The following is a 22,908-nucleotide window of genomic DNA, read 5'->3' on the forward strand; positions in this document are numbered from 1 at the left end:
GATTAGCACTAAGTGGTTGAGGTAGTTCTATTCTGACAGTTGACTTATCTGGTATTTGATTATCAGACTCCATGCTAGATATATGGTGTTGTTTTTTTAATCCTGTTTTAATGGCTCTGAGACGTGGGTTCAGATCAAGTCAGCATCTGATTTGTGGTGTCCATCTCTCTGAAGCACCGTTGAAGTGTTTCACTGCCTCTATATTGTTTTGTAAGGAGAAGAGAGGACAGTATGGTCGAAAGATAGAAGGGGGCTGACTACACTAATGTCATTTTGGTCAGAATTTATCAGAGCTTCTCAGTCTTCTGATGTAACCTCGCGTGTGCATCACTCTCATTGTTAGCTGTATTTACTTAAAAAAATCTTATGATATCGCACTCTTTCTGATATCTTTAGAGGGGACAAGATCATATTTTCCCCCTTCTTCTTGGCAAACGTTCTTTCCATCTCCTTAACCCTCGGTGTCAGCTGGCTACTTCTAATCTAATTTCAAACAATACAAGAGTAATTTGAGATACAAAGGACTCCTGGCCTTTGTGGCACATTATACTTGTGTTAATCAGTTGGCAGTTGCATGTGTTCTGTAAACTGTGCTTTTGGTAATTTTTTATTTAAATCTCGTCTGAATCACTTTATCAACTATTAGAGGATTTTGAAGGAGTTCTTTGTCCTATTGTCTTGAATTTCTCCTGGATCAGATTTAATTCAACTGTTATGGTACAGAAACACAAAGAAAAATTGTACTAGTTAATTGGAGATGAATTGCAATATTTAGCCTTTTTAATTGCAAGATTACTTTTATCAGCTGTGATAATGGGCAGTTTTTAAAGGGTTGAGCAAGTCCTGATAAGTTTTTCTGTATACTCTAGTTAATGATTATTAGCTTAGTTGTTTTTTACATTAATTAAAAAATGATGGATGATATGTTTGTATATGATTAGCCTTGCTCATTTTTAACAACTTTTCATTTTGCATAGCCATTCTAATCAAGTGTTTTTGAGTTTTGAATCAGCATAGTGATAGAAAAGTCACTCAATTTTCAAGCTTGTTAAAAGCCATTACTTATTGTGAATGCGGTAGCTTAATGTCTAGAACAGGAATATTTTCCTGTGTGTATTAAAGGAGGTGTGGCCAGATTAAGGCCTCATCTACTCTTAAAACTTACACTGGCATAGCTATGTCAATCAGAGCGTGGGGGGAAAAAAATACATAACTATGCTGACAAAACCCCCAGTGTAGCTGGAGCTATGATGACGAAGAATAGATAATGTCATTCAGAGAGGTGGTGGTCCTAAATCAGCAGAAAAACTCCTTCTGTTGGCATAAGCTATGGCTACAATAGGAGGCTGTGCCTGCATGGCATCTCCCAGTAGTGTAGATGTACTGTATATGGGATAGATGCTCTGTAGTGTAGACACAGCTGTAGATACCTGCAGCAGATCACTTGCATAGCTGCTTCTCTCCCCTCTACCCACAATAACTGTCAATTCTCGTCACTCTGTTAGGGCCAATTTGTGTGGTGTTTGTGTTTTAATTTTGGCTTGTGATATTCAGGATTTTTTTTTTTTATTATTCTTTGAGTTCCTGAAATCATGAGACTGTTTTCTTTTTAAAAAGTAAGCTTCTAGCCCTCATGGTTGTAGAGAAAAGTTTGAAAATGTGTACACTGTGTTCCCTGAAGGTTCAAAACACAGAAGGAACTAAACATTGAATTTAAAAATAATAATCTAAATCATGATTTTTTTTGTGTGCCTGACTCATGGTTTTTGAACGCTTGCGGTTGGCAATGCTGCACCATGTGCTGGAACAATGTGTACATGATTCTAACATTACTGCTGGGAGTGGTGGTGAAGGGAGAAGACAAACTGCTAATTTGTTCCACCCTCCTGCAGCCCTGGAAAGCTACATAAGATTACACTCCTCCCTATGCATGTTTCCACTTGCATTGAGAAGAATAGTAGAGTGAAAGTGACAAACCGTCTTTTGCTCAGCTGCTCAAATTCGTGTTATTGCAGAAGTGGTATATGTAGGAAAGTGAAGTAACACAGGCTGCTTCTTTGGGATTTGTAAAATATTGAAGGGACACTGCCCTGAGGTAGAGGGTAAACATTGCTCTGTAGCTGTCTAGTGTTGACTGACATTTAATCATGCCTGTGTTAGGAGGAAGGGAGAGAATCCACTGGAGAGTGAAGTTGCCTATAACTGTACATGCGAAAGTCTATAATTATTTGATCCACTCAGTCTTGAGTACCTTGTCTGAGTATGTGGGACTGGGACTAGAAAGATCACTGCATAGTGCCAGCACAGACTTCCTTTGTAGCTTGCTGTTTTCTTTGCCTCTATTCTCAATCTGTAAAATTAAGATACTTTCCACTTCACATAACTGTTGTGAGAATGAATCTTTTAAATACTCAGGCACTTGGAAGGGGCTCTCACTAGAAGGGCTCCCATTACGTGTGTGTGTGTGTGTGTGTACACCGTACTAGAACCAATCCAGAATATAACTGGAGCAGGGTTAAAAGTGTTCACATAAAGCCTATGCTATAATGCATCTGTTTTTACTTCTTTTGCTAGTAGGTATAAAAATAAATACTTTGTCTCTGCAGCTTCCCAAACATAAGTCAGTAGTGGTGACACTGAACGATTCAGATGATAGCGAATCTGATGGAGAGCCATCTAATTCGACTAATAGTGTATTTGGAGGACTAGAATCCATGATCAAAGAAGCAAGAAGAACTGCAGAGGTAAATGATATATCTATCTATAAAGCTTAATTTTAGCACTTTTTAACCTCAGAATTCACAGCAAACCTTCAAGCAAGGGTCTAGAGATACACGGCTGTGTCAAAAACAGAAGAATATTGAGTGCGTTTCTATGGTACTGTGCCTGGGCTTGTAATTGTTCGTTGTGTTGCAAGAATGATGTAAACTCCCTTTTGTTTTAGTTAAAAATAACCTCAGGATAAAACTTGAAGGTGTACTAAAATGCTTGATTGAAAAATAAAACCCAAACATAGAACTCCAGGTTGTGGCAGGTAAGAAAGGGGGCTGCTAATTGACTATATTTGGCTTTAAAAAGCTTTTACTCACTGTGTAATCTGTTAATGACCACATCTTAAAGCTTTAAACGTAAAGAAAAAATGTAATTGCCTCTTAAATATAATATGGCTTCTGCAAACATTTGCATTTAATTTGGTGTTTGGGGAGGTGTAATATTGGCATATTTTGATTAAGCTCTCTTTATATAACAGGCCTCAAAACCCAAAGCACCTCCAAAATCAGAAAAAGAAAATGATCCTATGAGAACCCCAGAGGCCTTACCAGAAGATAAGAAGATTGAATATCGACTCTTAAAAGAAGAAATTGCCAGGTGCGTTGGAGTTTCAGTGTAACAGCACAGCTTTGAAGAACCTATATTTTGCTTTTCAGCCCTATCAGTAACCAGTCCTTTTAATTTTGACAAAAAGATCTTAAATTAAAGATCAGTAGAATTAATGTGAAGTGCTTCCTTAGATTGGAAAAATAAATTGGCTTTCTTTAGATTCTATTTAGTAAGATTATGCAGTATGTGAAATGCTTGAAAACAATTCCAACTACAAAAATCTACCTCTTACTTGAAATATAGCCATATTACTTTCCGTAAAGAGCTGCTACTAATTTGTGTATTAGGAGTATATGCAGTCAGAAGACATAATGTGTAGCTAGTTGCAATTGCTGGATATTCCATATGTTTTGTTTTTTAATATGTCTGTTTTAGTCGAGAGAAGCAGCGCTTAATTAAATCTGATCCACTGAAGAACAATTCATCTCCTGCAAACTCTGATGGTGAAGTTGATGGGGTTGGTAGAATAGCAATAGTTACAAAACAAGTTACAGAAGCAGAAGCAAAACTTAAAAAGCACAAGTAAGTTCTTCAGTATGATGTAAACCACACTGAACTCGTTGTTTAGGGGAATGAAAGGTTAAAATGTTCATGAATGTGTAACTTCAATACAATAGGGCTGGATTATCCACTGCTTTGCACCTTATGTTGTCACTTATTGCTTTACAAAATGAGTGTGATGTTGTAATGCCACCATCAGGGTACCCTACTGCCCTCTTTCCTTCTCTCCCATCTTTGTCATTTGAAACTTCGGTTGTAGGCCCCCAACTGAATTGCTCTGGATTTAGAGTCAAGTTGTAGTACAAGTACTATTTTTCTCTTCCCTGCCCTTCCTGCCAGGTCTAAGTGCTGCTCTTTCTGAAGCAGCAGCTTCTTGTCTTTAGGCAACCTCTGTTGCCCAAGTGTGCATCTTCTTGCCCTCCGCTAAAGTATACACCTGCCTGAGAAGAGGGCTAAGCTGCGGAAACTGTAGCAGAATTTTTGGCACCCATAAACATCTAAAATTACCAACAAAATATTTTTAAGATTTGCCATTTTTTCATCTGATTACCATATTTAAAGTGATGTCATTGACGGACTAAATCTGCCCATTCAGTGTATCCGTCCTAGATTACCCAGCTGTAATGCACATGCTTGCCTGTTTCATGGGATGTTATATACTTAATGTTTTCAGAATAGTTTGAGTTAATTTAATGAAAGGTGCTATGAAAGTGGTTGGTTGGCTGCTGCAACAGGTTAAGAAGTTTGGGGTTCAGAGTGGTAGTCTGTAATTCTGTGCCATCTTGGTCTTTGGAAGAATGTGATTTATTAAACCAACTTTTTAATTTTTAGACTTCTGTTAATGAAGGATGAATCTGTTTTGAAACATCTCCTGCAGCAAGAAGCAAAGAAGAGAGAATCTGTTCGAATTGCTGAAAATAAGATTGCTAAACTTGCTGAGCAACTGCAAGCAACTGAAAAGATTCTGGATGTTAATAGGGTGTTTTTGAAGAAGCTTCAGGAACAAGTAGGTTTGAACTGTCAGGAAAAAAAAATGTTCAATTTATTTTCTATCACTATATGAACTTTCATATTTTTGGAGTTGTGTAAATTCAGTTCTTGGAAGTATGTGGCTTTATTTGTACTGTGCAACATATTAATTCACTTAGCTGTGTCTAAATTTTGTTAAATCAAACTTTTTATTGGTAGAAAGTGCATGTTTTCTTGAAGTGCTAAAATATTTTTTTTTCTCTTCAGATTCACAAAGTCCAACAACGAGTTACAGTGAAGAAAGCTCTGGCATTAAAATATGGAGAAGAGCTTGCTCGAGCAAAAGCAGTGGCAAGTAAAGAAATTGGAAAACGAAAACTGGAACAAGATCACCTCAGAGTAAGTCAGTCGCATAAACTTGCATCTTTCTTTAGTCAAAAAGCAATAATAACGTTGTTTAGCTAACTTCAGTCCAGAATTTTCAAATAGAAGTTCAAGTGGGAAAGTATTTTAAAAGGTGAACTCTGAAGAAAAATCAAGTTTTTACATATACATCTCCTATGTTGTAATATATAAGCAGTCTGAAAGTTTGTTCCAGAAGTCTTCTCTGTTGGATTTTTACGTTGGAAGTGTTAGGGTTTTACTTCCATCTCTTTGCTGGAGAAAATGAGTAGTGCTGTAATAAGACTCTGGCCTGAGCTCTATGGGGAAGGATTCCTGCATGTTGGTGACATCACTATTCAGCTCCTTCAAAGATTTTGCCCAAGCTGTCCAGCTGAGACAAGTAAGTAGTAATATCAGATCCTCAATCTGAAAAACAAGCTGGGGAAGGCAATTTTGGAAGAAAAACAAAGCTCTGAGACAATTTGAGGCAGTTTTTTGTAAGTTATATTTTTTCTTTGTTTTCCCTTTTTTATATGTATTTGCTTTGCATTTTACATTTAAACTTTGGTAACCCAAATTTGCTGTGCTAAAGATTTATAGAGTGGTGTAGACTAATTTAATAGAAAAACCAGCAAACATTCCAGTGGAATTGTGGCAAATTATGTTGTGGTTTTCCTGCTGTTTTTGTTTAAATTTTCAGGCAAGAGTTTAAAATATGTACTTCTAAGCTGAGTCAAATGTTTTACCCTGTTTCATTACCCTCCTGTCAATATTTCAGTAATGCAAAGAGATATTAAGGGATTTTTTTTTCTTTGTAGCCAAACAAAATGTTGAAATTGGATCATTCCCCTGCATCAAGTCCAAAAAAACATTCAGCAGAATTGATTGCATTGGAGAAGAAACGACTACAGCAACTGGAGTATGAGTATGCCCTAAAGATTCAGAAACTTAAAGAGGCCCGTGCACTTCAAATCAGGGAACAACCAAATATTACGCCAAATGCAGAAGAGGAATCTGAATTTGTATTACCTCAGCCATCACTTCATGACCTTACACAAGACAAACTGACCCTAGACAGTGAAGAAAACTATTTTGATGATGAAATTTTGTCTAACTCAAACAGAGAACGAAGGAGATCTTTCAGAGAATCCAGTTCTTTTACTAAACCTAATCTTAAGCACATGGACACCCCCAAACAAGAAATAAACAAACTCTCTAAAAAAGCAGTGGAGGAACCTGAACTTTTTCTTGGGTTGAATATTGATGAACTGAAAAAACTTTATGCTAAAGCTGACAGCTTGAAAGAGCTGCTTATAAAAAGTACTGTCGTTATGACTTCTAAGGAAGAGTTTTTATGTGGTCAGGTAAACTTGTGCCTCAACTCCTTTTTTAATACTTAACTTGTAATTACATCATGGTTGTTTGCTTTTTTTTTTTTTTTTTTTAATGAAGACTAGGTTTTTGCTATATTATAGTTCTTTAAATATATATTTGTTTCCTAGGAAATTTTGGTGGATATGGATATTGTTACGGCACAAAGTAAACAAACTGACGTGAGACCATTTCCATTTGGGCCATATCATAGTCCCCTTCTAGTTTTTAAATCCTACAGGTATGAAGACTATATTATCTGTATGTGTGGCTTCTTTGTTTATGGAATATTTTAATTGCTTTCCGTGCTGTCTCTATTTCTTCTTACGGTTCTATAACACCAAAGGTAGATTTGGCTTAAGAACAGCTTTTGTAACCTTAGTTTGGGATTCTGTTCTTTGGAAGATTTGACATTTTAAAGTTCTGTGTGTGATGATAGGTTTTACGTGTCATGCTTAAAAGTTTAACTTTCTTTAACCAAAAGTCATCTTAAAATTTATTTTTCTGCTTCAAACAAACAGGAAATTTATCTCTAGAGACTTAATTATTCCTTCATTCATTACCTATAGGGCCCCATTTTGGTGCAGCAAGATAGACCTAAAAGTCTATGGCACTTCAGTTCCATAAAGTGAATTCTGTGCTAGATTTAAGCAAATTCTAAAAATAGAGGATTACATTGAATTAAATACAAAAATTAACACCATCAGTGCAGTGCTCCTTGTATTTGTTTTATATTAGCTCTTATATTACACTGCCCCTAAATTTACAATGTGCTGTAGATTTTTTGTATTACAGCATTGTAATACAGTGGGAAGGCAGAAGCTGAAGGATAACATTCTTACAGGAATAGCTTTGCTATGCTTTCAATATGGTACAGACTATCCTGATTCCCTTACCATACTAGAAATTGACAAACTTAAAATGCTGTCATAGTTTAGCATTAAATTTTATATTAAAGGAAAAACCACCAAAACCATCTGGCTATTAAGACTCAGCTCATACTGAGTTTCTGTGCACCTGTTCTTGAGGCTCTCTGATATTGAGCTTTTAGTACTATGACTTCTGAGGTTATTTAATCCTTAGCAATCTGCTTTACAGCGCTGCTTGATGCCAATTAAGTAAGTGCAAGAGCACAGGTCTCCAGGTTTGCATTAGATCTTAACTCTAATATGTAACTCTCCCTACAGTATGTGCATTAATTCCCCATGTGCATGTAATGAGGTTTGGTGACTGAAGGGAGAGCAGGATATTGGAGTAGAAATCTATGTGACTGAGAGAACTGTGCTTCTGTGTTGCCTTTAGTAGGTCAGCTGTATGTCTACTCTAGTCAGCCTTTCAGAAATGCAGGATACTTCCAGAAGCAAAATACAATTCCTTTTTAAAAAATTATATTTAAAACCACTTTTCTGTTTGTCTACCAGGGATTCACATACTTTTTTTTTTTTCCCTTTAGGTTTAGCCCCTATTTTCGAACCAAGGAAAAGCTTTACCTCAGTTCAGTATCCTATAGCAATATGATTGAGCCAAAACAGTGTTTCTGCCGTTTTGATTTAACAGGCACATGTAATGATGATGATTGTCAGTGGTGAGTCCTTTTCAACTTTGTGCATTTGTACCAGATCAGAGGTTGCAGAGGTTACTGCTGCCAAGAGATGAAAATAGACATGTCTGATTTTTAACGAAGTCTGTCTGCATGATGTACTATAGCCTTCCATTCTAAATCTTGTCTCATTAAATACTTGCCTGCGTAAGTTCACTTGGCAGGAAGAAAATCAGTGTGCCAATTCCAGTCCTGGAGGGAGGTCTCTTATGTCTAAATTTGGAAAAAGAAAGATTGCTTGAGTTTTTGAGGTTTTTGTTCACCATTATGTCAGATCCTGCGGGGTGTTCTTTAGGTTCTTTTGTATCGAGGTGGGAACTCTCTTATATCATAATTACAGCAGGGTTTTTTATTACCTGATGTAACAATGGATGAGGAAACATACATTTAGCACACTATAAATAAATTAGTAACATCTATAGCATGGTGTATTATGGAATTATTTAATAAAAGATCCTATTGTAATGCAAGAGATCAGTTTAAAACTGCTTTGGAAGAACTGCATTAACATCTGTATAATTTGAAGGCATATCACTAACTGGTGTTACCCGTTATATTAACAATGGCCTGCTCATTAGTGAGCTGTTACTTGCCTACCATGCCTCTTGAACCATTGCAACCTCTCAAATGATGAGGTTGATCTGACTTGACCAAAAAAAAAAAAAAAAGGAAGTGAAGTATTGATTCACTGACTCTGGGTATATAATCTGTAACCAATAGCAACTAGATTATTTCTGAGAGGAATTCTCCTACCAGTACACAAGGGCATGAGACACCCAACTCCCGTTATCTTTTGGAGGAACATCATATGAGCAAACCTAGCTATTTTATGTTAGATTTGTTCTCCTTTACCAGAAGTAGTGCACATCTATTTCTTGTACGGTGTGGTGAGACTATACCCAGGATACCTAAATTGGTCTACACAAACATGGCACTGAAATAACAAAATCAGTTTTAATTGGCACCTTTTTGTTACGTCAGTGCAAGTGTGTATTTTGAAGTGTGGTCCACATACAGACTTGTACTGAAATATCAAAAGGGGTGAATTAAAACCATGTTAATTATTTTATTGCAAGTTTGTGTTTAGGCAAGGCCTAAAAGCATACTTGTTGATTAATAGAAATTTCAGGGCACCTTACACATTGTGCTCCATAGACATCTTTTAATTTTAATTTTTTTTTGTTGTTTTCTCTGCTTTAGTGGGGTTTAAGTAATGCTTGCTGATTGTGACCCTGATATTAAATATTTACTTTGGTGATATTTTGTTGTCTGAGAATCCTTTTTTCAGTCTAACTTTTCTCTTTTTTTTAGGCAGCACATGAAAGACTGCACTCTTAACCGAAAGCAACTGTTTCAGGACATTCTTTCTTACAATTTAACTTTGATTGGCTGTTCAGAGAAAAGCACCGATGAGGAAATCAGCATTGCAACAGGTTTTTAAGTTTGTTTCCTACTGAATGTAAAACGGGGCATTTTTTCCCCCAAAGGATAACTTTTTTATCTTCATTGGAAGTTCTAGAATTAAAGAATCGTTACAGTCTTTCTAGTGGTCATTGTATACATTGTAAAATGTTACTGTATGGAAATGTGGAAAGCCATTTTTGAGTCAGTCAGTCCATAGTAAATTTCTCAGTAGTAGACAGTAACTCCTGCATTCAGGCACAACTCCTTCTTTATTCAGGAGAAAACGCTCCCTAATTTCACTGGGCATTTCACTCAAACAAGAAATGAAGGAGACAAGATCTCATGGGTGGGGAGCAGAAACCTTCTGTACCTTCCTTTTGTATTGCTTATATACTCAACTTGATGGGATGTTGTGCTTATTAATGGAACTAGGTATAGTGTGAATAGGCACCAGGAAAGCTTCTTCCACAATCAAGACACTTAATCATATTCTAATCTATTCTTGGGGCTAGATTTAATGATGATTATTTTGAGCCAAAGTGTACATATTCTCCTGAGATATAGGATGAGACAAACTCTTCTCTAGTGATCAGTCCTATTTAAGCCCAGATCTCTAGAGATAAGACTGATGATTATGTAACTTTGCCATCCAACTTTAACCTGTTTAAAATATTCTAAATATTAATGTTTTTAAACTTAATGGTGTATTGATGTACACATTTTTTTAAATTGAAAATGAAGCAAGATTTCTTAATTCCTGTACTATGCTCTCTATTGATACTTCTGTTTTGCCATGCCAAAAATCTCGAGATAAACTGTTGGTTTTAAAAAGTATATATGATCTATATCATTCTGCTACTAAGAGACTGTTGAGCCTGATGCCATTTTTTAAAATCTAGATACGGTTTTGGAGAATGTCTTGTGAAATTATGCAAATTTGAGGAATGGCCTAGGGTTCAGTAGAGAAATTGATTTCTTAAACATCATTATGATTCTAAAAAAGTATCTTTTTTTTTTTTACTCCAGCCATGTTGGATTGTTATAAATGAATTTTTAAAAACCTAATGTACTTTTCATCATATAGGATGACTATATTTCATTCATTTTGGATAGTGGATGTGTACTGTTCAGTTTCATTTTTCCAGTTCTCTTAACCAAATGCAAGGGGAAGAGCTTAAATCAGGATCTAAAGACCTAGGGAAAGTGGTGAAGTTCCATGTTCCTTCCCCCTCCCTCAGATGTCTCTTCTGCATCTTTGAGGAGTAATGGGATGAAAGTAACACAAAGTCAGACTAAACAAATCAGAAAGAAATTTGTTTGAGAGATGTAATCCGTAGTAGTGGCTTAGAAAGCACATATGGAAACCCTCTTTTTTTAAGGATATTTACATGTAGATTAGGCCAAAGCACTAGAAAATGTACTGCAGGAATAATCTCGGGGGTGGATAAAATGGCCTGATATATCTTTTCCGAATTCTGACTTCTATATCCAGCCACACTTCATAAGCATATTAACTTGAAGTGATCAGCTCTGAAATAGTGGTGGTGGTATTTATATTGTCATTATGCTTTCTGCTGAGATTATCTCTTATGTTTTAATATTTCATAAATGGCACATATCTATTTATAGCTCTATCTAGTTAAGTTATAATCTTGGTCTCATTTTAGAAAAATATGTCGAAAAACTTTTTGGTGTAAACAGAGATCGAATGTCAGTGGATCAGATGGCTGTTCTTCTTGTTAGCAATATCAATGAGAGTAAAGGTCACAGTAAGTAGCTTGTTTGATATTTTTAAAAAAACAGTCTGTATTATAGTGTTAACACTGTGTATGAGCTTGACAAATTCTTACGATAATATTGTAAAGATCTGCTTACTCTATTTAAGTTCATTGCACTGAAACATATGGTTATGGTCTTCTGTCTTTAAGTGACTTTTGTTATAGGGTAAAAATTTCAAAAGTGATTTGTGCACTCAGGAACCTAAGTCTCATTGAAAGTCAATGGAATCTATACTTCTAAGTCACTTAAATGCTTCTGACAATTTTACCTAAAATGACTAACTTTGAACAAAAATACATTGGTTTATGGATGCAAAAGCAAACAGTTTCTGCGTTCTGGTTGGTTACAGCACCTCCATTTACAACTTGGAAAGACAAAAGGAAATGGAGACCTAAGTACTGGAGAAAACCTGTTTTAGATAGTAGTAGCAGCAGTGAGGAAGAACAATCTTTGGGACCTATTAAATACGGTAAGACAAAATTGTGCTGTGCATTAGAAATAACTAATGGGGGCGGAAGGGAGGGAAGTTGCAAGCACTGATTCAGATAAAGCATACATTTGCTTCAATATATGACCCATTTATATACTCCACGCATTAGCTTCTTGACTACCTTCTCTTCATTTGCCTGTTCTTTATTCAAGGATGATTAAATCTGTGTATGTCCATTTAAAAAATGAATAATTTAAAGGCTTAGTGGGAGCTCTTATTCCCTTCTCTTGAAAGGACCTTGCTAGAATGTTCTGGAGCATCTGAGATTGGAGAGATTTTCCCACATGATTTGTGCAGATGGCACAAACCCCCACAGAGTGAATCCTGCAAGAAGGATCTTCAGAGTATCAGACTTGTTTTGTGATGAACTTTCTTCTATGAGCCCTGCCTCACTCACTGCTGCCCTATAAATTATTCCTAACCAGTCTGATCCTGCAAAAGCAGCCCTCTACACTTGCCCTTTTCCAGTTTTCACATTGGAACTAAAGCCAGTTTTCTGTGCCATACTTATTGCTTCTTTCCGTCTTTAAGGAGACAGTACCTTTACCTTTCTCTAGATGTGGTTGGGTGGCTATTGTATTTGAAAGGTATCCTGACAATTACTTGGGAAGTCTGTTTGATGGTGTTTTCACTCATCTTAAATATATGATTAGTTAGTTCAAGTTCCACTGTGAAAGGTAATCTGCATGCTGAACAGACACACTTTATTCTTGCAGCCAATCCTGTAGAACACAAAACAAATGTTCGCGCTCTGGATGCTGTTGTGACTCCAGATGATGTCAGATATTTCACAAATGAGACTGATGACATTTCTAATCTGGAGGCGAGTGTACTTGAAAACCCCTGTGATGTACAGCTTTGGATTAAACTTGCATACAAGTACTTGAGTCAAAGTGAAGGGTAGGTTCTTATCTATATGCAAACAAATCTGTTGCCCTTTTTTTTTTTTTTTTTTTGTTTGATGCTTTTCACCTGTGCTACTGTAATCAGGTTTCCTTCCTGGTGTCAAAGGACCCTTTGTTTCTTTGACAAAGCCACAAATACCTTATTGCTTAAAAGCAGTTAGAAAAAACTTCAGATTAGATCTCTTGCTGTACACAGTCCCAGTGCATGAGTAATAAATTATATTTGCCTGTTAACTTCAGACAGGTTTTATTTCAGAGTGGAAGTAGTTGAAATGAGAATTAGTAAAGCAGTAATTGCTTTAAAAAATGAACAGTTTATAAGATAACAGTGGAATAAATTTGTCCAGTTCTGTGAATTTTTACATCAAGGTAAGTATAATAGAGGGATACACTGATTTTAAGTCTGCCTTTTAGAATGTTTGGGATGGCATTCTAAGACAACTTGTACTCAAGGTGCCTTAAGATGATTCACTAGAGTAAGAACTGCCAGGTGTTTTGCAGTTTTTAATCTATGTGGGAAAATGGTAACCTAACTCCAGTGTGTTTTTCATGTAGTAATTTTCTTGCCTTTGGAATTCTTAGTACAGTATCTACTAGATCATAAGCCGGTTCGTTTATAAGCCAACATGCGCCCTTTCCCAAGATGGATAAGTAAAAATGGAAAATTTTTATAACCTGTTCATAAGCCAACCCTGTAATTCAGGGGTCAGCAAACTTTGGCTCCCGGGCCATCAGGATAAGCCGCTGGTGGGCCGAGATGGTTTGTTTTACTTCGAGCGTCCGCAGACACGGAGGTAAACCCTAAGTAAACAAAGTGTCCCGGCGTGTCAGCTGCTTACCCTGATGGGCCAGGACAGCAACTGGTGGGGAAATTTTGGGGGTGGGAAGAAGCTGGGAGTCAGGGGAGTAACCTCTGTGACCAACCCCCACATGACCCCACCCCTAGCCCGGGACCCCCACACTCTCCCCATCCCATCCCTTCTCACCTTATCTGGGGAGGGCTGGGGGATGATGTCTCTGGCCTGGCTGGAGCTGTTCGGGCAGACCTGGTGGCGCGCCTGCTCAGGCAGGTCAGACTGGGTGGCGTGGCTGCAGCTGCTTCGGAGGCTGAGGGGAGAGTATCGAGGCCAGAAGTGGAGAGACTCTGGCCCCGTCTCTTCCCTTCTGGCTGTGCTGCCTCTCTTTGTTGGGGGGAGGGGCTGTGTCCCACCACTCCCTCTCTATACCCGTTCGTAAGCCGACCCCCTTCTCTGGTGCTTCCCTTTTTTACTAAAAAAATTCGGCTTATGAACGAGTATATACGGTAACTATGTTTTTCCGTTTTTTCCTTAACTGATTAGAATTAGAGAATCAACATATTTTTGGTTTATGGTCAAAGCATTCCAGTAGCAACTTGGTCACTTATGGTTGAGTAGGCTGTTTCATTCTAAATTTCTTAAATCATAAACTGTTCTGGAATGGGATTGTCTCTTCATGTGTGTTTGTGTAAGCCATAATAAAAGAGACCCTCATCCTGACTCTGGCCACTACTGCACTATAAATATTTAATAAGCTTCCCTTCTCAGAAGCTTTTTCAGAAATATCCTTCAGGATGAAATGTTCTGTCTAAATGAGAATTATTTTGGCAATCATGGACAAAATTTAACTCTTCATTCCTTAGCATCAGCACATGAATATACCTCTTCCTCCACATTTAAAGAAAAATGTTGATTTTTGAGCTAAAAAATTTCAATTTTGGTATTTGTGTAATCTTCAGTGAGGAACTTATGCCTTATCAATTTGGGAGCCAGTAATCCCTTGTAATGAAGTGAAAATAGCGTCATGTGCAATATGTAACTTAACAAATTAAGTAAGTAGTGTAATTATCAAGATATGTGCAAGCTTGCACATGTATGGATGTATATTTCAAATAGCATGCATATTCTAGTGTATGAACATTCGAGTTTTTGCATATTTCCTTGAAAAATCAACTTGAAATTCAGCGCAAAAAGTTAATTTAAACAAATCAAGAAATTTAGTCTTCTTCAAAAATTAACATCTAGATAATCACAACAACTGTAGTTCAGCCCCACCTACTGTATTGTGTGGGTTTGTGTTATATATACTTTGGCATAACCTAACCACTCACTGAGTTCATTTAAAAACTCCCCAGGCACATCCCAGCAGTGGAGTTATTACTGTTGGAATCCTAACTTCTTGAATTTCGTTAACTTGTTAATGCTAAGATGGAGAATTTTAACAAGCTTCTGTATTGACTGTAATTGCAATATGAACAGTGGGTACAAAGCTGATTTACATGAGGAAGTACAGAGATCCACAACCTTTGTATCAGTTGTTGCCAAACTGAGAGATTCATGGGGGAGCCATGAGCATTTGGGGAAAATTTTTTAATTAGTATGCTCCCCTCCCCAATTAACTGACTATTAAACGAGGCTTTAAAAATCACCTTCATCTTATCTATTGGTGTACATTAGTGGTTTTCAGCCTGTGATCCATGGACCACTAGGGGTCCGCAAACTGTCTAAGATTTCCAAATCAATAAAATCCCTGGCAGTGCTGCTTCCATTCGCTTCCAGTTATTTTTGTGATTCTGGGTTTTCAGGAATGATTTCTGTGAGAACTAAATATGGAAATCATTTAAATTTGGAAAACTACTTATATCTGGTGTCTGTCTGACAGCAACATTGCACAGCCCCTATGCAGTTTTAAACAGGCCCATTCTTCTCACTAAAATCTTAGGCTATGTCCTAACATGCAAAAAATCCATATGTTCACATTATAGTTCTAAAAACCCGGATTGAATTAGATCATTAAACAAACTTTATGAAATTGAGTACAGTTGCACAACTGTCCAAATTCTAGTGTCCCTCTTGAATCTGGTGTCCTAAGTTGGTGGTGGTGGTTGTATTGTTTAAAGGAGGGGTATGTGGTTGAGGGAAAGCCGCTCCCCCACTCCCCCCAGTTCTTAAGTCTATGTAAGGGAACCACAGTACGAAGTTTGGGAACCACAGCTCTATACTACCAAGGATTCACTGATAACTTGCTAGGGCCAGAGAGCTGACCAAACTATCATATACATGGAATTTTAATCCAAAATTGTTTAGTTACATTGTAGAGCACTATAAATATATGCTGCATTCCTTAAAAACATGGGCACAAGTTATTTTGAGGGCTGCAGGGGAAGGAGTACCAGTGGGCGGGATGGAACTTCCTTCTCTGAAACAACTCTCCTGATGATCTGGCTGTTAAAAGGTGAACAGGCCCATTATGACTTGTGAATATATGTCCATTAGCTGATTTGCTACATTTTTGATTTGTTGAGATACACAGTAGAAAGTCTGTTTGCATATAAGTAATTTCGGAGGTTTGTATACATGACCCAAAGCACACACAAGGTGTTTTAATCTTATTTTGAATCTCATGCATAAACACAATCATTTAGGTCTATGTAAAATAATTCCTAAACACATCCTTCCCTCAAATAGAATAAATATGGCTAGCCTGAGAAGCTCTCTGTAGTTTTATGGAAGTTACTCGCAGTTTATAAACTGCGATCCACATATGCAGTCCATCACTCGATTGGCAGTTCTGCCCAGAACTACACTTTTGTGTTACTTAAATGTGGTGAGTACACCTCTACCCCGATATAACGTGACCCAATATAACACGAATTCGGATATAATGCGGTAAAGCAGTGCTCCGGGGGTAGCGGGGGACGTGCGCACTCAGGCGGATCAAAGCAAGTTGGATATAACGTGGTTTCACCTGTAACGTGGTAAGATTTTTTTTTGGCTCCTGAGAACAGCGTTATATAGGGGTAGAGGTGTAGTTAATTATCCCCAAAAGAGGGGGGGGGGAAGTTGCAGCCTAAATCTGGGCAAGAGTAAAAGAGTGAAATAACATGACATGCATTCTAGTCTGCAGTAAAGAGTAACATCCCACATGTGCTCTATGTAACAGGTAAAATCTTGCCAACGAGTGAAATCCAACTTCTTGCTTTATTTAACTTTTGAAATGTTTCTACTTTTTTTTCTTTAGCTGCTTTCTGGGTCAGAGGGTGGGAGACTTCAGGCCATGGCTAACCCCTGTTCAAGTTAACCACATCCTGTTAACTGGCACCTTCTTCCAGGGAGCTGATACTCCTGTCCTTTTGTAGATTATGTGATAATAGTATGCAGTTCATACTATTGAATATGAAATATGAAAAAAAAGTGATTCTTCTGCAGCCCTCCATTTTATAATGACAAGAAGCATTTAAAACACTTTAAGAAATTCTTATTTCTGTTCAGTTGACATGCCTCCCTCTGAAATGATCCATTTCCATGTTCCATCTCAAATGGGCTCTAAAAGTTACTAAGTGCACTCTTCACTTTAAGAAACATTGAGATGTAATATATTGGCCCAATTTTTTCCTTCACAGTTCATCCTCTGAGTGCTTGGATTCTGCTTTAAATGTTCTGGCTCGAGCACTAGAAAACAACAAAGAGAACCCTGAAACCTGGTGTCATTACCTCAAGCTATTCTCAAAAAGAGGAACCAAGGAAGAAGTGCAGGAGATGTGCGAGACAGCAGTAGAGTATGCGCCTACTTACCAAATCTGGTGGACGGTAAGAAACAAAATAACACAATGTACTTCAAGCACCTATATATAATATAGTGCAAAAATATACAAATACTATACGTAAGCAGTGAATTTTAGTGTGCAACAGGGAGAATATATCTTTTTTTTTTTTTACCTGTGCTAACCAAGCTAATAAGTTAGCTTTTAAAAAAGATCTAATATAATAATAAAAAGCAAGGGAATTCACAGTTAAGTTTAAAGTGCTGTCCTTAGCAGGGTCCAATTCCTGTTACACTTGATTTGATGATCAAATTTATCTAAAGCAAGGTGTTACATTCCCTAGGTACAAAGGTGTGGTGGTGGTGGTTGTTTTTTGTTTTTTAAAGGTGTAAACCTCAATTTAACTTGACATTTCTTTGCCTTTTGTGAATATTGATTTTCAATAACATTTGAACTGAGGTAATATCTAAAAACACCATAAATAAAAAAGGAGCATTGCATTTGAACCCTAACAGTTTGCTAGTAGTTGTTCATGTGAATAAAATATAAGTGATTTATATAGCTTTTAGCCTTAGTAACTGTACTGAAGTTTTCCCCCTAATAATTATTTGTGTGAAATATTTCTATATAGTTTTTGAACCTGGAAAACTCTTTCGATGGAAAGGACTACGTATGTGGGAGAATGCTGCAGTTCCTAATGGAAAGTACAGAGGGTGAAGAAAACTCTGATCTCCTGTCCTTTCAGCTGCTGGAGACCCTGCTGTACAGAGTTCACTTAAGCATGTTTACAGGAAGACATCAAAATGCTCTTGCTCTACTTCAGGTGACTATCAAGTTACACACATTTTAAACCCTATTATACTGGATGCTTAAATACTAATTATGGTGGAGTTTTTTTGTTTTTTTCATTTAAGTGCCCAAACAATTGCCTTTTTCCTTATTTCTTTGTGGTGTCTGGAATTGGAGCTACTAGAATTCTAGGCGAGTTATCCCATTTATCGGCAGAAAGTTAATACAATTGGAGGGATGCTTTTGTGCATGTGTTAATAAGGCAGATTTTGATAACTTTTTAAAACTTTTAAAAAGTTGTTGAGGAGAATTCCCCCTTGATTGCATGAATTGTTGCTAAAAGCCTGTCTTTTAAAAAAAAGTTTATTGACTGTTTATCTTACAACTTGGAACATGTATTGCAAAGCAGCAATATTCCACAGCTTGTGAGATATCTCTATTCATTATCCTAATTTAATAGTCCAAGGCCCTTTCAAGGCAATCTAATGTTGGTGATTTCATATCAACTTTTACAAAAAATTATTTTAAATACTGTGTTTAATATTTGAACCATTGTAAAATTTTGGGGGGTACTTTAATTTCTTGGGGTGGGGGAATTATTTATCTGTCCTTCATTCCTTTTCCTTTACATCATCCTTTGAAAACATTATGCCTGCATGTGATTTTGTTTTCTTTTCACTTTTCATAAGCAATAGAGGAGTTAGTGGTCCTTTTCCATGGCTGCAAAAATCACAGCAATGACAGGGCTCTGCTACTTATTTGTGAAATGTAGAAAGATGTCCTGAAAGACTAGTTCTGATCATTACTAGGTATGACCTGCTAGCAGTTGGAAGTGGGAAACAAAACTTTGATGTCTGCACCTAGCAAAAGGAGCTATAATAGCTGCATACTTCAGTGTTTCATGCCTACCAGCAAGGGGATTTTCTTAATCATGTGGGCTTTTTAAATTTGTTTTGTAATGCTTTTTCCTAACCTACCAGTTTAGGTAAGTCTTTTTTATGTCTTGGGGCTAGTCTGCCCTAAATATTATTCTAAAGGTGATATTGTACGGCTCTATTTGTTGTGCGTCATTGATTCCAGAGCACGTGTACTGCATTCACACACACAGATTTTTGTCAAACTGCCAGTCATCACAAACTTTATTTCTGATGTGCCAGTCATACTGAACTATTTTCAGTCTTGCATATAGCACTAGTAGCAGAGCCTGAAGGCGCACTATGGCTCTCAGTGACATCTGTGCAAATCTGTTTTCAGGAATATAGATAAGATAGAATACGTGCAGGGAGAAGAGATGCTGAGTACGAAGTCCATTTTGTGTGGTCACGTCTCTGAGTAAGACAGGTCTTTGTCATTGTCGTCCTCTAATCCCGTAGTATTATGCTATTCAAGGGCCATATCACGTTTGCTTTATGTGTACTTTGGCTGCTTGCATGAGTAAGGAGACTAGGTATTGGCTCCAGGTCTGTCTTTGGGATGCCTTTCTGTCATCATGAGAGCCTTTGAGAACATAGAAACTTCACATTTCCTCATTGTTTCACTCATTTTCAGATCTTAAAATATACTACTCTCCTATGTAGAGCATATCAGTCAAAAACATAATCCCGTTTGTCTTTTACCTTTACAGAATGCTTTAAAATCTGCTAATGAAAAGATAATAGCAGAACGCCTCACCATAAGTGACCGCTGCTTGGCTTGGCTAGCTTATATACATCTAATTGAATTCAGTGTTCTCCCTGTCAAGTTCTATGATCCTGCTAATGCCAACCCTTCGAGGATAATGAACAAAGAACCGTTTTTAATACCATGGCAAACAGTTGAAGATGTGAAGACCAATCCTGATATGTTGTTAGCTGTGTTTGAAGGTAAGTTGTGGTTTTTGTTTTTTTTAAGACAAGTGAGTTATTTAGTACATAACTTTGCAGATGCACTGCTGCTCTCCTCATTCAAATGGGCAATGCCTCTCACCTGTGGAACTCAGGATGGGAAGGAAAAGGTTTAAACTCTGATTAAACCACTTGCTCGTTAGTGGTACAAATTATTGACGTATGAAGGAGACACACTAGCTTTTGTCATTTTGGGGGGACACATCCTCTGGAGGTGGCAAGATTTACTTCTAGCAACCTGTTTTTAAAAAAACACACACAAAAAAACAACCTCCTCCTCTCTTTGGGAATCCTGATGCTCCCAGTTAAGCCTCCTATGGTGAAGTCATGGCTTCAGGAGGAGTGGGAAGTGAAACCTCAGTTTGAGTCCAACTCAAAGCCCCATGGACTAATAGATCCAGGGTTGGTGGCTTGCAACAGGGTGCATAGATCACACTTTGAGGTTCTGGAAAAGCTGCCGATTGCTAGGCTAGGAAGGATTAGCTTTTTATTGGTAAATATCTGTAAACTTGATTTCACTGTACATACAGCAACACAAAAATGTTTCCATTGATGAACAAAATTTATGGGGCAAAGTGAGAAAATGCTGCTTGAGAACTTATTGGAGTTGGATTTAAGGATTTTTGTTTTTTTATTTTTAAAAATATTTTGATGTGATGACAATTTTTATGTTTTTCGGTTATAAAGCTTTAACTTTTCGAATCTCAACATCTACTGTCATTAAATAATTCTGACCCCTCCCCATAACTTCCCACAACTGTGAAAATTTAAATAAAAAATTCTTAAAAATAAACATCAATTTTTTTTCCCCGGTCAAAATTATTTTTTTTAATAAAAGTCAAATTCTACCAACGCTACCTATAGCGTGTCTTGGACTTGACTTGGTACTTGAAGGTCTTCTCGGCAATTGTGGTGGGGGTAGGGAGTGAGGTAGAGGAAGTCAACTAGAGAGGTGCTGCACCAAGGGATTCGAGCCTCAATGCTCTAATGATTCTTCAGCTCGGGAGAGGTGGGAGGCCAGCCAAAAGTTGAAATGAAGTCCCTGTTGCATAAAAACTAATTAAAGAAAAAAGTTATAAAACAAAGTGTTTGGGAGAGATTGAACCACTTGCTTGTGCTGCTGCTGAATTTCTGGTATCCTGAAGTGAAGGGAGGGACTTAATCCTGGAGCCTCCACTAAGAACATGGCAGCCCATCTGAATTCCACAAGTGGGAAAATTACCAGAAAATTATTAGGTACGAAAGTCTTCATTCTTGAATTACATGTTGTTAACTGTCTGAAAACAACTTTTCCAAAGGTCACGTTTCCTTTTCCTAATTCATAGGTAAAAATCAACTTAAATATGTGTTGTATAGATTTGTGTAAAACTTAGCTTATTTAAATCTGTGTTTAAGCTTATATTTACAAGCTTGATTTTAAACTTTTTTTTTTCTTTTTAGATGCAGTACAAACATGTACTGATGAAAATCTTGGAGCTGATGAAAGAATAGCTATCTGCCTTCCGCTTTATAGAAACATGATTGCTTTGCAGCAGCTACTGGAAAGGTAAGAACAGGTTACCAGACAGAACACTTGTATAAGGATGTTCAGTTCAGCCCTTCCTTTTTTTAAACTTCTAACTGTTTTATTTAAGGTGGGAGGCTGCTCTAGAACTGTGTAGCTCGTTGCTGGAGCTATGCCCTATCAACTGTCAGTTGCTGGAAGCTCTGGTTACTTTATACTTGCGGATGGAACAGAATGACAAAGCCTGTGCTGTGTGGCTTACAGCATTTGAGAAAAATCCTCAAAATGCACAGGTTTTTTATCATATGTGCAAATTCCTCATCTCCCAGGTAAAAAACACCCTCATTAGTTTTGTGGCTTGTGTGCTCTCTAAAATGAGTATATATGTACCTTGCAACATGTAGCTAGTAATAATACTTAGCACTCTTGTAGTACTTTCAATCTTCAAAGCACTTAACAAAATGTAACTAACACTTGCAAAATACCTGTGATGTGTCATCCTCATTTTATAGTTAGGGAAATAGGAGCCGGGAAATGGAGTAACTTGTGCAAGGCAATAGGAAGAATTGATGTGAGAATCGGGTTCAGAACTTGAGTAACTGACACCCAGTCCTGTGTCCAAACCACATCCTTGTGCAAGAAGAGTAGAAGATGTCACAATGTAAACACTTTAGTGCATTATTGCCTCTCTTCCTGCTACCCGCCCTTTGATATAATTGAATTATATTGCTCCTTGAAAGATTCAAGGGAAAGTACTCCTTTAAGAAATAGTTTAATGTATTTTTTAACTTATGTGCTGTAGGTTGAGAGAAGTCTTACATAATGTCTAATTTACTTTTAAAACAGAAAAGGGCAGACAGTATTCCTCCATTGTTGCAAGAATTTGTCGCAGCTTTCTTTGAGAATGTATGTCAGGAACACAGTCCCATGGATTTGTTACGGTAGGATTGGAGAAGGCATTATTTAGTTCATACTGGTATAATTATGGTGTCATAATATAATAAATTTGTAAAGTATCTGATTTTATTAAAATTGCAAAACTATCAGCAGGACTCCTTCCTACAAAAGTAAGGCAATCTAGAGTTGTTAAAACTCCATTTTTAACTTGCATTGTGTCTGTGTTTTGCAATCCATTAGATTGTGCACTGTTCTAAGGTTTGCACTCTCCTTATTTTGACCATGTCATTTCTGCTGATTTAATCTGAGCAGTGCAAGGAAGTTTACAGTTAAATTGGTCTTAGTTTATTTTAACACTTGCTGGTGTTTTCATTTCCTTGCGTTTTGGGATGAGGAATAGAAATATGTTGAATATTTAGGCCAAAATTTTTTTACGCCGTGTGCCTAAAATTACACTCCGAAATCTATATTTAGGTACCCGCATAAAGCC

The 22,908-nt window shown here is 37.1% G+C and overlaps 1 protein-coding gene across 5 annotated transcripts in view; it reads left to right on the forward strand.

Moving 5' to 3' along the window:
- ZFC3H1 (zinc finger C3H1-type containing) overlaps nt 1-22,908 on the forward strand; it is a 58,853-nt gene that overhangs the window by 23,360 nt on the left and 12,585 nt on the right. For all 5 annotated transcript variants that reach the window (XM_039499992.1, XM_039500008.1, XM_039499999.1 and 2 more), the window contains 18 exons: nt 2,607-2,744; nt 3,251-3,369; nt 3,757-3,903; nt 4,714-4,888; nt 5,119-5,250; nt 6,054-6,599; nt 6,738-6,847; nt 8,060-8,191; nt 9,518-9,639; nt 11,278-11,379; nt 11,739-11,858; nt 12,596-12,779; nt 17,205-17,391; nt 17,977-18,168; nt 19,759-19,996; nt 21,458-21,563; nt 21,652-21,850; nt 22,368-22,462. In XM_039499992.1, coding sequence (XP_039355926.1) covers nt 2,607-2,744; nt 3,251-3,369; nt 3,757-3,903; nt 4,714-4,888; nt 5,119-5,250; nt 6,054-6,599; nt 6,738-6,847; nt 8,060-8,191; nt 9,518-9,639; nt 11,278-11,379; nt 11,739-11,858; nt 12,596-12,779; nt 17,205-17,391; nt 17,977-18,168; nt 19,759-19,996; nt 21,458-21,563; nt 21,652-21,850; nt 22,368-22,462 — 3,044 coding nt within the window. The remainder of the gene's footprint in view (nt 1-2,606; nt 2,745-3,250; nt 3,370-3,756; nt 3,904-4,713; nt 4,889-5,118; nt 5,251-6,053; nt 6,600-6,737; nt 6,848-8,059; nt 8,192-9,517; nt 9,640-11,277; nt 11,380-11,738; nt 11,859-12,595; nt 12,780-17,204; nt 17,392-17,976; nt 18,169-19,758; nt 19,997-21,457; nt 21,564-21,651; nt 21,851-22,367; nt 22,463-22,908) is intronic.

Source organism: Mauremys reevesii, linkage group 1 (assembly GCF_016161935.1).
Source record: "Mauremys reevesii isolate NIE-2019 linkage group 1, ASM1616193v1, whole genome shotgun sequence".
Classification (NCBI taxonomy): Eukaryota; Metazoa; Chordata; order Testudines; family Geoemydidae; genus Mauremys; species Mauremys reevesii.